Source organism: Anguilla rostrata, chromosome 1 (genome assembly GCF_018555375.3).
Source record: "Anguilla rostrata isolate EN2019 chromosome 1, ASM1855537v3, whole genome shotgun sequence".
Classification (NCBI taxonomy): Eukaryota; Metazoa; Chordata; class Actinopteri; order Anguilliformes; family Anguillidae; genus Anguilla; species Anguilla rostrata.
Window position 1 is genome coordinate 30,779,424 of NC_057933.1, and position 13,757 is coordinate 30,793,180.

The 13,757-nt window shown below is 42.0% G+C and overlaps 1 protein-coding gene across 2 annotated transcripts in view; it reads left to right on the plus strand.

Moving 5' to 3' along the window:
• LOC135254198 (peroxidasin) overlaps positions 1–4,775 on the plus strand; it is a 79,777-nt gene extending 75,002 nt beyond the window's left edge. For both annotated transcript variants that reach the window (XM_064334226.1, XM_064334237.1), the window contains one exon: positions 945–4,775. In XM_064334226.1, the coding sequence (XP_064190296.1) occupies positions 945–1,070 (126 nt within the window). In that variant the 3' untranslated portion in view covers positions 1,071–4,775. The remainder of the gene's footprint in view (positions 1–944) is intronic.
• The last annotated feature ends 8,982 nt before the right edge of the window (positions 4,776–13,757 follow it).

Genomic DNA, 13,757 nt, shown 5'->3' on the forward strand with positions numbered 1-13,757 from the left:
TGGCGCAGAGGGCAGCACTGCTACCTCACAGCGGAGTGTAGCACAGTGGGTAAGGAACTGGGCTTGTAACCGAAAGGTCGCAGGTTCGATTCCCGGGTAAGGACACTGCCGTTGTACCCTTGAGCAAGGTACTTAACTGGAATTGCTTCAGTATATATCCAGCTGTATAAATGGATACAATGTAAAATGCTATGTAAAAGTTGTGTAAGTCGCTCTGGATAAGAGCGTCTGCTAAATGCCTGTAATGTCACAGCAAGAAGGTCTTGGGTTCGAGCCCCACCTGGACCTTTCTGCGCGGAGTTTGCATGTTCTCCCCGTGTCCGCGTGGGTTTCCTCCGGGCACTCCGGTTTCCTCCCACAGTCCAAAGACATGCAGGTTAGGTTAATTGGAGAGTCTAAAATTGCCCCTAAGTGTACTCCTGCCGTTGCCCTTGACCAAGGCACTGGCCTCGGAGCTGTAGTTGGTCCCCGGGCGCGGCACTGTGGCTGCCCACTGCCCCCAAGTAATTAGGATGGGTTAAATGCAGAGGACGCACTTCACTGCATGTACATGTATATGCACGTGACAAATAAAGCCTTCTTCTAGCACGCCGATTCAGCAGCTTGCGTTCTTGTGCCATCTTTACACATTTACCACAGACGTTCATACCTGTTAAAGTAGACACAGCACTGTTACGAATGCTGCGGTAGTTTGACTCCACGTATAGAGAAACATTCCATTTTAATTCCACGTTTGAACGTCTGTAAGGCTACGTCTCAATGGGTCGGATCAGCGGAAACGTACTCGCATTCGTAAGTGTGTTGTGCGCTCCCCTTTATGGAGTTCCGTTCCTCGTCAAATTTATGCGAAGTGATTGCTGTGGGCTCAGAATGTTCTAGAAATCTTGACCTTAGTAACAAGCCTCCTCTACCCGCCTCCCCGCCCTTGTTTCCCCATCGCCCAGGACGCCCAGGTGACGTGTTTCGTGGAGACCTGTCCCCCGGCGACGTGCCCCAAGCCCGTGAAGCTAAAAGGAGCGTGCTGTCCCATGTGCCTGACCCAGCCGGCACGCGTCCACCGCGGAGCGTAACGAAACCCCGCCCACCTCCCGCGCTCAGTATTCCACAAAGACCCCGCTGGCACTCTGGTCTCCAGCGAAACACTTCCCCATTTTTTTTTTTTTTTTAAGTCTTCCATGTTTTTATTTGGTTTTTTTTATTCCTTTTTTCGGTTTGGTTTCATCTTGATTCGCCTGGCCCTAAGGCTACCGGCCTAAGACTACCTGGGTTTCCAGTCAGCTAAAACAGGAACGCGTGAGATGTCAGCTTCCAAACAGGTGTGCGTAGGACCCCCTCGGCCCCCCCTCCATCGAGGCACAAATGTGTGTGTGTGTGGAAGCCACGAAGTGTCCTCCAGCACGCATCATTTTTGCTGCGCAGCACCCCAAACGCTTGGTCCGAAGAAGAAGGAATCCCACTACAGCGAGTGTGAAAGGGAAGTAGATAAGACCACCTTCGGCCATGTTGTGTTACAAGGCTTTCTCAGGTTAGAGATGACGAAAAAAAAAAACTGGTGCTACTTTCCCTCCCATTAACAATTTAGTTACTAAATACAACCTTAAAAGTATTGTTTCTATTTTGTTTTGTTTTTTTACGATATGCAAAGCTTCATATATACATTCAATATGTGCCTTTTAATCTTAAATCACATTTGAGAGAATTTTTTTAATTACTCTGAAGACATTTTATAAATAAAATGAATAGAGTTACTTCAGCTTTTACTAAACTTTCATGGTGCTTTATATCATATTATAAATATATATTTCCCCTTTGTATTACCTGCTTACATATGAAGATAATGTGAAGACTTTAAAAAATCACTTTTGTAATGCAAAAAAAAAAAGTCTACTGATTACCTAATGTGTATTCTCCAATGGCAACTGTTGGTTAACTAACACCTGGTATTGTGATTTGTTTTTTCTTTTGGTTTTATTTTTATTTTCTTGCTCATTTTTATGTGTCACTTAAGCAGTTTTAAAAGTTTTTTGGGGGGGGGCGGGGGTGGCACCTCCCATTTTGCGTGACCTGACTCGACGACCCACCGAGTTTGGAGAGGCGAACCCCACACCCCACCCCCCACCTGTCTTCCCTCCATTTTTATTTGCATTTAAAAAAGAACACAGGAATGCGGTTATTTACTGATGTAATGGTTCAGTCTCTCCCCCTTTGGCTCAAAGCTTTTTTTTTCCACTCGCGTGCCAAAGTTTGAGTTTTCAGCAGTAACCCGACAGCCATTCCAGAGGTCTGAGGGAGTTGAGTCACAGCTCCTCTCTTGATCTGGGACGGGACTTTTTTCGCATCTGCATTGAAGGATTTTTGGCCATACCTCAGCAACAAGACTGCCTCAGGACATCACAGATGGGAGAGCGAGGGCTCACAAGCCGCGGGATGGGTGCAGCCAACGCGTGCCATCGGTTTCCTGACAGAACTGTTTGTTTTTTTTTTCGTTTTTTTTTTCTTCCCGCCTCAGTTTGAGAGGGCACAGCCAGCCACCACCTTGTAAACTGCAGGGAACTGTGCTACTTGCCTAAGCGGATTGCAGCCGCCCAATTGGCTGTTGGTGTCAGAAGGATACCTCGCTGAATGGGCTGAGGTGCAACCAATCACGTGTCACCTCACAGGACTCCTGGCAACAGCTAACTAATGTGTTTCAGTCGATTGAGATTTGGGTCTCTTTAACGAAACGCCACGATTGGCTCAGATCGCAGAGTCAATGATGTATAGCTTCACCCATTCAGGTTGGTGAAGCCTTGCTCTCCCATTGCTACTGAGCTTGTCTTTGCCTCCAGAGCTTTTGGGTTATAGTGTCAAACCCACAGTGACTCAGCTGCAGTTCTCAGAGTTCTCACGACCCTGTGAGTGAGTCACATCCTCAGGACGTCCATCTCCCTAGTCTGGACAGTGCCCTAGAAAGACACAGCTAACCCCCCCCTCCTTGAAACACTTAAAACATTGTAACCTTTTCTCATGAAATGTGGATTCTGTCATGATACATTGACTCCCAATCAAATGTTTGCCCGTGTTTTCAGTTCAGCTTGCATCACCAAAGTCATCTCGCCAAGCCATGTTTGTGAGAGAAAAGTACAGTCCCAGTAGAAATTATGTTTTTAAAGTCAAAGTTTTGAAAGCACAGGATTCAAGGCCTGCATGTACTGCCTTTTTTTTTTCTCCTGAACGAATCCATATTCATCACACTTTACTTCAGGGTGAGGTATTTGTCTCTCATTGTTGAGCCTGCGGCAACATTCAAGTGCCGGTGACGTTATCCTATGCAACTGCAAAGTTCAATCCCCTCAACCCTCAATTACAAGCTAATGAAAGCCATATGATGGGTGACGTCCATCGCTTCTCTTTGCTCATTTGCTTTTTTTTTTTGTTTGTTTTGTTTTCCCCTTTTTAATTTTTCTTTTTTTACACAAATATTTTTGTTTCCAGAAAGCCCGCTGGCATAGAGAAAAGGCAAATGGTTCGCCAAAAGAAGTCATGCGTTGCTGAAGATGCAGCACATTGCTTATTTTGAGGCATCGTAGCAATATTCGCAGATTCTTTTTCACGGAACTACCTGTTCATACTGAATTATTTTGCCCCAACACTGAACACGGTGATCCGGACGAGGAGGGCGTCTGCTGCGTGTGGAGAACGCGCTCCCGCCCGCGGCGAAGCTTCGCTCGTCTGCTCGGAGTCACTGTGGGAATGCACTGTGCTGTGTGAATGAGTCCGTAGAGCTGCAGTTTCCATTTGAAGTGTTTGACTGCTGTTAATTGTTGTTGTTGATGTTTCTTTTTTTCTTTTTTTTTTTAAATGACATTCAGCTGTACTGTGACTGCTGGCTGCACTCATTAGTGGTTAAGAGTTACTGTAACTTCTTTTCTCACTGCATTTGGCATCACTCAAACAAGGCCAGAGGTCAGAATGTGTAACATGCAGTATATATTAGACAAGCATTGCAGGTGTTAGGGGAGCAGTTCAGGTTCCAAGAAAAAAAAAAAGAAAACAACTTCAAAGAATACAATAAAGAGCATTAGGTGATTAAGGCGCATTGATTTGGCCTTTGATGCATAAAGACAACCTGACCCATCCTCCCCATTTTATTTCATTTCCTCCAGCATTAGTGGTATTCCACCTTCCTTGTAATTTTTCGAGCTCTGTTGTGTTGACTCATTTAGCAGTTTCTGAATAAAGTAGTTTCCCGATTGGACAGATACTTTGTTTGCCTTTCTCGATTGGACTGACATACTTTTCCCCTTTCCTAATTGGGCAGCCTTCCTGGATTAGACAGACTCGTGCTCGCTCACCTTTCACCAGAGTGCATGCTGTATGTCGAAGCGAGCACGGACCAGATTTGTCTAATTTTCAATCGCACGGCTTCTTTTTCTGCGCTCCTCGTTCCTCTCAATAAACCATGTACTGGTGGGAGAGGGAGATGGAGGAGGAGGCAATCCTTTCTTTCGGTCGTATGTCTTCTCTGAATATTTGTACACACCCCCCTTTGTGATCTAAACCCCTCGTCTCAAGCCCCGAAACCCTTTGCCCCACCGTCAAGGGAAACGCACTGCTCTGCCGGCCTGACCACGCTCTACCTACACTGTTTCAGAGCAAGCGTTCAGCAGCAGAAACCTCGCTGACCTTTTGTATTGTACGAACCGTTACGTTTGCCAAAGAAATGTTTGCACTGTAATGTATGCCTCTCAACCAAATTAAATAGGCCACATTTTAAATAAAATATGAAAAAACTACTGTGCCTTTTGTTCTTTGTGCATGCGTGAATGCGTTGCCCTTGAAAGTTGTTTCCACTGGGCTGTGAGCCTGGGTATAGAAGGGTATTGTGCAAATGGTGCCCTACAAACCTACCCTTCAGTGTCTTTGTGCTTCATGCTGCATGGTGATTATTGCATGGTGCATGGTGATTATTGGGTTGATTAATCCAGTAATCGGGTACATTGTAAACATAGTATCGAATACAACAGCTTCGACCTCTGTGTATAATGTATGTTCTTGTAAGATTTATACCATGTTTTGAGGATTTTTTTATTTTTATTTTGCTGTTAGAAAAGAAGAGGATGCCAAAAAATTACCTTTCGGACGTTTGGATTTGTCACCCCTGATACAAAAATGGATAACGGGAATTTCATGTAATATTAGGAGTTGTAATAAAGTGGTGATTATAACAATATATAAATATAATATTTTGTTTTATCAATGAGAAAGTGGGTGGATCTAGTATACCACCTGCCTTACATTACTTTTATACTCATTGAAATTTTGAACGCTTGTCATAAAAAAAAGGCTAATGTATGGTTTTCACATCGGTGTTTACTTCCATGTGAGAGATTTCAGCAGACATGTTTAACGTCCAGATAAATGAATGGCAAATGTCATCTTGTTTTGCTTGGCTAGAACTGATAATGAATGGCTGAAAGTCATTGCAAAGCCTGTTAATAGGAAGGGTCTGTGAGCTAATGGTCCTCCAGTTTAGGTTTGCATCCGTCTGTGCTTTTCTTGTGTGATGAACGCTCCAGAAAGTAAAAAGTGGTACCTAGCAGATTCTAAGCTGTGCCAACCGGTTGTAGGTATTGTCTTTGTGAACATGCACATTGCCATTTGTTAGCATGCTATATAAGTTGTTGGTTTTTTTGATCCGAGTATAGGGAGACACAGAGAGGTTAAGAAATTTAGTCTTTCTAATCCACCATAGAAGTAATTTTTTGTTGTGTTAATGGTTTACCTAAAGTCTGCAAAACTGTCTACTTTTTGGGAGTGTTTTGATTTGTTCAGCAGTATTGTACCTGTGGTCTTGCTGTTGTTCCCTGCTTCTGCTGCTAGCATTGTACTGAACTGCAGGACATATGAGGTCCGGTGCATGCTGGGTGAGCGCCTTTTCCACATCATTCACCATGAATCTGAATGACCTCATTTGGCGGCTCAACGCAGTGCATCAGATATGGAATTGCACCACTGGTGGTTGTCACTTGAGGTTGCGTGCCAGGCTGCTTTCAGCCTTCCCAGTTTGTTTTGAATTGTCTGTGGAATGATACATATTCACTCCCACCAGCCCACTAACTGTCTCCAAATACAGAAGTATGTTCATTTGGACAGGGAGAGAAATACTTACTTCCCCTCAAATGGAATGTTCTGGAGGAAATTGAGGTCAGAGAAGAAGAAAAATGCCCTGGATTGAAAGTCTGATGCGTGACTTAATGAATTGGCAACTGGATAATTGTTCGGTTGAGATGGGACATTTGGGATAACTTTGAAATTGGGTGTTAAACTGTGGATTAGTAGCTTTAAATTGGATTATTGATTGGCAATGTTTAGACTTGGATGACGACCTACTTTCTAACAGATGAGCCAGATTATTAAATCTATTTCTTCCTAACATGAAAGTAAATTAGTTGTAGTGGGAAAAAAGTGACCTAATGTAGTTTCCTACAAACATGGGATTCCATACATCTGCGGACAGACATGCACACGTCAATGACGACATGAGATACATATTTTGGTTCATTTGTAGAATAGTAAGTAATAGTAATTGAATGGTGATCATCATCAAGGCAGTCTTTGGTTCATGTCTGGATTTCACACAAAGTGCTGATGGGATGAATCTGGAGCTATGACTGCAGCCAATTTACATGGCACACTGATGGTGAAAATTATTTAAGCAATCTGAAATTAAAACTTTACTTTTCTTCAAATTGCCTTGTCTCGCATTAAAAGCATGTGGGCTTTATCTTAAGTCTTTGCCGTGGTCTTTTGCCAGTTTTACACTTGACGTCTGATATTTTTACACAGGTGCTGTAATCTACATTCAATCAGCATTGCAGTATCCTGCTTGAAACAGATAAACAAACATGCCGAGCGGAATCAGGAAACAAGTTGCATCTCTGTCATTGTTGGCTTTGTCTGGATTTCCCCCACAATTTGTGTACACAGACAGAACACATTCACCAGATGTCCTAGGTGCCTGAAATATTACCATTTGGATGGAGAAATTCACAGCGTTGCTTAACCTTTCTCTCATTTAGTTGTTTATGCAGATATTTAACACCAATGCTGTATGTCACGATGAAATGAAGAATAGCTGAATCAACCAAGTCTTTTTGTCTGTCCAAGTTTGTTTTGCTTAAATAACAAATTAGTAAATACTGAGTGACGTACTGTAAATGAAATAAAAATATATCAAATGTGCCCCGGATATCTGTGCTAGGTAAGTAAATGCAGAAAGTATAAAAGAAAATCTGTATAAAATATTTGTGACACTGAATGGTTTAAGATCTTTAGACAAAATGTTATATTATACAGGGAACCTGAGTAAACACAAAACATATTTTTTAATTGTAATTTATTGAAAAAAGTTACTGAACACCTATACAGTATCACCCATGTGAAAAAGTCATTGCCCCCTTAAACTTAATAATTAGTTGCACCATTTAGCAGCAATAACTGCCAGCAAATGCTTCCCATAATTTGATATCAGTCCATCTCATCGCTGTGGAGGAATTTTAGCCCACTCTTTTTTGCAGAACTGCTTTAATTCAGACAAATTGTTAGGTCTCAGGTCCTGCCACATCATATCTATTAGGTTCAAGTCAGGACTTTGACTAGGCCACTTCAAAACTTTAATTTTATTTCTTTTCAGCCACTCAGATGTGGACTTGCTTTTTTGTTTTGGATCATTGTCTTGCTGCATAACAAATTACGCTTCAGCTTCATCTCACGTACAGATGGCCAGACATTCCCCTTGTCCTAGAGAATTGTCTGATACAGAATTCATGGTTCCTTCAATAATGGCAAGTTGTCCAGGTCTCGAGGCAGCAAAGTATCCCAACACTATCACACTACCACCACCATATTTGACTGCTGGTATGATGTCCTTTCAGTGAAATGCTGTAATTGCTTTACACCAGACCTAATGGAACCCTTTTCATCCAAAAAGGTTCAACTTAAAATTTGCCTGTCCACAGAACATCATCCCAAAAGACTTGGGGATCATCCAGGTGCCTTTTTACAAATGTGAGAAGGGTACTGATGTATCTCTTGGTTAGTAGTGGTTTCCACCTTGCTACTCTCCCATTAATCAATTTTTTGCCCATTCTCTTTCTTATTGTGGAGTCATGAACACTGACCTTGCCTGAGGCTAGAGAGGCCTGCACTTCTTTGGATGCTCTGGGATTTTTTGTGCCTTCATGGGTGAGTTATCACTGCACCCTAGGAGAAATCTTTCATGCCAGTTGCTCCAGGGAAGATTCACCACTGTTCCAGATGTTCTCCATTTGAAGATAAGGGCTCTCACTGTGGTTCAATGGAGTCCCAGAGCCTTATAAATGGCTTTGTAACCCTTTCCAGCCTGATATATTTAAACTCATCTCCTTTGGAATTTCCTTTGATTATGGCATAGAGTGTGTGTCGAAGATTTGTGGTGACTACTTCACTCTGGTAAGGTTGAATTCGAGTGAGGTTTAGATTCAACAAGGCTTGCTGCAATCAAGCCTGGCTGTGTTCAATCAGCTGAATCTAATCAATTAAATTTGGTTATTTGGTTGTGTAATTAAGACAGCAATTACTTTTGCACGTGGCATGGGTGTTTGATCATGTTTTTTAATGAATGAAAAAAATTGTTTTGGTGTTACTCAGTTTCCTTTTTTTTCAATATTAAATTTTGTCAAAAGATTTGAAACCATTCAGTGTGATAAATATGCAATAACAGAGTAAATCAGGAAGGGGGCAAATACTTGGAGAACAAATGGAGACCAGACCACAGTCAAGGAAGCGAGAAAATTCTAAATTGGCTGAATATCAGCTGACTAACCCATATTGGTGATTTTGTTTTTTGAGCCGGCTCCTTGTTTGCTGCACATTCCCAGCAGTGGACATGGTGGTGAAGGCCAGACCAACATCATTTCCAGCAACGTACAAATGGGTAAGGTAAGAAGGCAGGAGTTTTTCATTCTTGCTGTGATATGATCCTAAAGAGATGTTTGAAGCTCTACAGCTCTCATAAGTTTTTAGCCAGACTGTCCAACCCTGGGTCAGAAATGTGTTTTTTACTGTGCTGTTATACCACTAAAACTGTGTGTTTACATTGTGAAGGAGGTTAAGGTAAGGTAATCTTTATTATCCCCGAGGAGTAATTTGTTGCACAGCCAGCAGTAAATACAATCATCATCGACAATCAACACACAAACAATTCACACAAAAAAACATAGAATTACATAAGGTTATTCAAAAGGCCAACAGCAGCAGGGGCAAGTGAGTTCTTGAATCTATTGGTCCTACTGGTATTGGTAAAGGAGGGTGCTGGGCTGTGTAAGTGTGCCGAGCGTTGTTCCAGACCTGGCAGCCGGTGTGAAACGAGGTAGCGGGTATTACAGCTGCGCGGCATTCACCGGTAGTTATGCTGTTAATCATCCCCAGAATTTAATTTAGATGACAAGTTCTCCACGGAGCAAATTCTTTGCTCACCATTTGCAGGAATGCCTGCCTTGTTTCCAGTGTTGCTATGAGAAAAACATGCTCGGCTCCCGCTGGGGGCTGCGAGGCAGTCATTTGTTGCAGCACGTAGCTGCACAAACTACGCAATATATCTCCATTTCGTTATTGTTGAAAAAAATAGCTCAATTATAATGTCTGACATGCTGTGTCATGGCAACCCATTCCCTCAGCAATTCCTTGAAGAGAAGGGAACAGAACAACCTGATAGATTCATCTTTTAATCATGCTTAAAATAAAGGTCTCTTAGGAGACTGCATGACATATACTAAGCACATTTATATGAACGTGAATAACAAACTATTTAAAACAATCCACAAAAACAATGCCAATAGAGAAAATCAGTAAAAGTTCATACGTCATTGAGTCTTGCATTACATTACATTACATTACAGGCATTTAGCACACGCTCTTATCCAGAGCGACGTACAACAAGTGCATCAGTTCAAGTTGCAGAGGTGCAGAAAAAACACACTAGAGTGAAGTAAAGATCGTAGTGCCAGGAGTGGCCACATAGATCAGGACTCCAACCCTGTAGGGTAACCTGTTCAGCAAACAAACAAACAAACAATCCTATATATGGCCCCAAAGGCCATATTCAATATGTAGTATCATTGTTTGAATTAAATCATCAGTTGCAGTCCCACCATGGTAATTCGAGAAGAGGCTGTAACACATGTTTGCATCCTATCTAGAATTAATAGAAGTATGGAAGTTTGCATATGAACCAAGTACTGGCCTAAAATTCAAGTGCATGAGAATGCATGAAAAATTCTTGGATGCATTCTCACATATTTGAGATGACAGAATTGCAGTATGCATTGACAAGCTCTTTGCCTTCACTTGTTGTTCCCAGAAGCCATTGCTATGTATTACAACTTATTCAGATTCCACAGAAGAAGGCAATGATTGACAAATGTTTGTATAGAATATTAGTTTTATCAAAATAATTTACCAAACTATTTGTTTACCAAACTATTGATTGGTTTTTAAAGAATACTATAATAAAGTTCCTGGCAGGCCATATCCAAGCAATATATTCTGTTCTGCACCCCCACATACTTGGATGTGCCAGTACTTCGCAGTTAATACTATAAAATATACAAATACGCTGTATGCAAGCATGCAATTCAAAATGTCCCAATCAGCATGCGGATAAGTAAATTCATTAGATATTTACCTGCGGAAACTTTATTTTTGTGAACAAAGGTTGAAAAGGATTGTTTGCATAGACATAGAAACCCAGCCTTTGTAGTAATAGACATGGCTTCATGCATAACATACAGTATTTGTTCCATTAGATTAGTGGTGACCAACCCTGTTCCTGGAGATCTACCATGCTGTAGGTTTTAATTCCAACACTAATTTTGCATACCTGACTACTGATTAGCAGCTTAACAAGATGTCTAGCTGTTGAATGAGGTGTGCTTTTTTAGGGTTGGAATGAAAACCTTCAGGATGGTAGATCTCTAGGAACAAGGTTGGTTACTACTGCATTAGATTGGGATGGCACGTATGCCATCCTGTCAAGGTATGCCTTGGCACATACCTATACACCACCGAAAGTTTGGCACTTTTTAGGGATTGCTGCAGATGACCACAGACTCTCAGCTCTTAAAAACCTTAATTTCTGTACCTTCTGACCTCATGTCAACAGACAGAATTCACAAACAACTTCACACATCTGAACAATAAAACCCCAATAAAAATTCCTAATTTGCTGATTACATCATCTTCCTGGCCCACAAAGAATACATTTCCCCATTGGACATTTAGCTACACCAGCCAATAAAAATGGATACATGCACACAATGGACATATATAGAAGTACACACATTTAAAAAAAATAAAAAAACTTGTGGAGTGGAGTAGCTGCCACTAGCTGGGTAGTGCGTTTGCCAATGGAACCTTTGGACGAGTGACATTTTTTTTAAGGAAACAGTGGGTAGCATTCCTTTGGGAAACAGTTTGTTTAATTTGTGTGAGCTAAGAGCCCACACTGTATCTTGTAACTTGGCCTAATTTTTATATCAATGCTTTTAATGGCAGGCCTAGATTTTACTATTTTGAATTAATGAGTTATAGACAGTGTGAGTGTATGTGTGAGTAACTTGGCATTTTTGTATGTTGGAAATGTGTTTTTCTTCAGATTTACACTACATTTCCAAAAGTATCTAGACACTAATATGTACTTATTGAACATCTCCTTCCAAAACCATGTGCATTAATATGAAGGTGGAGCCCCTTTCTGCTGCTATAACAGCCTCCACTCTTCTGGGAAGGCTTTCCAGTATATTTTGGAACATAGCTGCAGGGATTCACTTCCATTCAGCCACAAGAGCATTGAGGTTTGGCACTGATGTTGGGCGTAAGGCCTGGCTCACAGTCGGCATACCAATTAGTCCCAAAGTTGTTTGATGTGGTAGAGGTCAGGGCTCTGCAGGCCAGTCAAGTTCTTCACCACCAAACTCAGCAAACCATTTGTTGCAAACCCCAATCTGTTGCCCCAAAGTTGGAAACGCATAATTCTCTAGATTGTCATTGTATGCGGTAGCATCAAGATTTCCCTTCTCTGGAACTAAGGGGCTTAGCCCAAACCATGAAAAACAGCCCCATGCCATTATTCCTCCTCCACCAAAAGTTACAGTTGGCAATATTTGGGCCAGTACATTTGGCATTATGCATTCCATCAAACCAAGATTTATTTGCTGCCAGATACTGAAGCGCGATTCATCACTCCAGAGAACACGTTTCCACTGCTCCACTGAGTCCAGTGGCAGTCTGCTTTACACCACTTCAGCCGACGCTTGCCATTGCACATGATGATTTTAGGCTTGTGTACAGTTGGCCCTGGAAACCCATTTCATGAAGCTCTTGACGACCAGTTCTTGTGCTGATGTTGTTTCCAGAGGTAGTGTGAAACTCTGTAGTAAGTGTTGCAGCTGAGGACAGGTTATTTTTACGGGCAACACACTTCACCGTTGTTGCTCCTATACATTTCCACTTCACAACAACAGCACTTACAGTTGACTGAAGCAGCTCTAGCAGTGCAGAAATTTGACAAACTGACTTGCTGGAAAGCTGGGATTCTATGACAGTGCCACGTTGAAAGTCACTGAGCTCTTCAGTACAACCCATTGAGATTGCATGGCTGTGTGCTTAATGTTATGCACCTGATAGCAATGGGTGTGGCTGAAATAACCGAAACCACTAATTAGAATGGGTGTCCACAAAAACGTTTGATAATGTAGTGTATCTTCAGATCATAACCCAATCCTACAGTATGTTAGCTGTGAATCTAACTGAATTTAAAAGCCAAGGCAATGTCCTTAGGTCATTGATCCTGATTGCCTAAACAGAACATATCCTGTGATAAAAAGAAATCTGGGTCAGCTGAATGGAAGCAATTTGTTTGGGTGATCCATCAGATACTACCATCATTTAGGTTGTGAGGGAGCGAGTGCAAAGTCATTAAGGAGAAAGAGCTAATCTTCTCTGAAGAATGGTCCACCCCAGCAGGGTGCAGTCAGAGACTGAAATAATCTCCTCACTGCCAAGTATCTTAAGAAGTTCTCACTGTCACAAAATGGTCTTAATAGGCCAAACAGCCAAGCCTTCCATTAAATGCAGGGTTTTCATACATGATGCCAGAAGGGGCGGAGTCTGTTACGCTTGGTTGATCGCAACCCAGCAACCACAAAACTTTTTCCCAATGTTGCTGCCTTGTAGTGACTTGTAGTAGCATTGTGATAACTTTTTCTTTGGCTGGGTAAAGCCCCACAAGAAATAGTGACATGGTGATTAAGTTAACGTGCATTATAACACCTTTGCTCAAAGGTAGTCCATATTTTTGTGAGAATTAAAAGTTCACCAAGATATTGAGACCTATGATGGCCTGGTGAAGTGAACTTTGAAGATACTTGTGTGAGGTATTTAATCTGTTGAACCCCACAATGACACACTCAAACATAACCACAAACCATGTCAAGGCACCGTTCCTGGGGCTGCCAGGTGGTTCATTCTGTCAAGCCATTGTTGTGGTCCATCAATGGGCCCCATGGTCTGGTATCGAATCCAGATTATACCAGTGCCAGTTGTGGCTGGCACCCTCACAGGGTGATGCACAATGAGCCATAATATCCCAAAATAAGGGTGGGTGGGTTTCATTCAGCGGTTATCTGTTGAGCTACACATGCAGTTCTTCCTCTGACTGATCTGTGTGTAAACCCAAC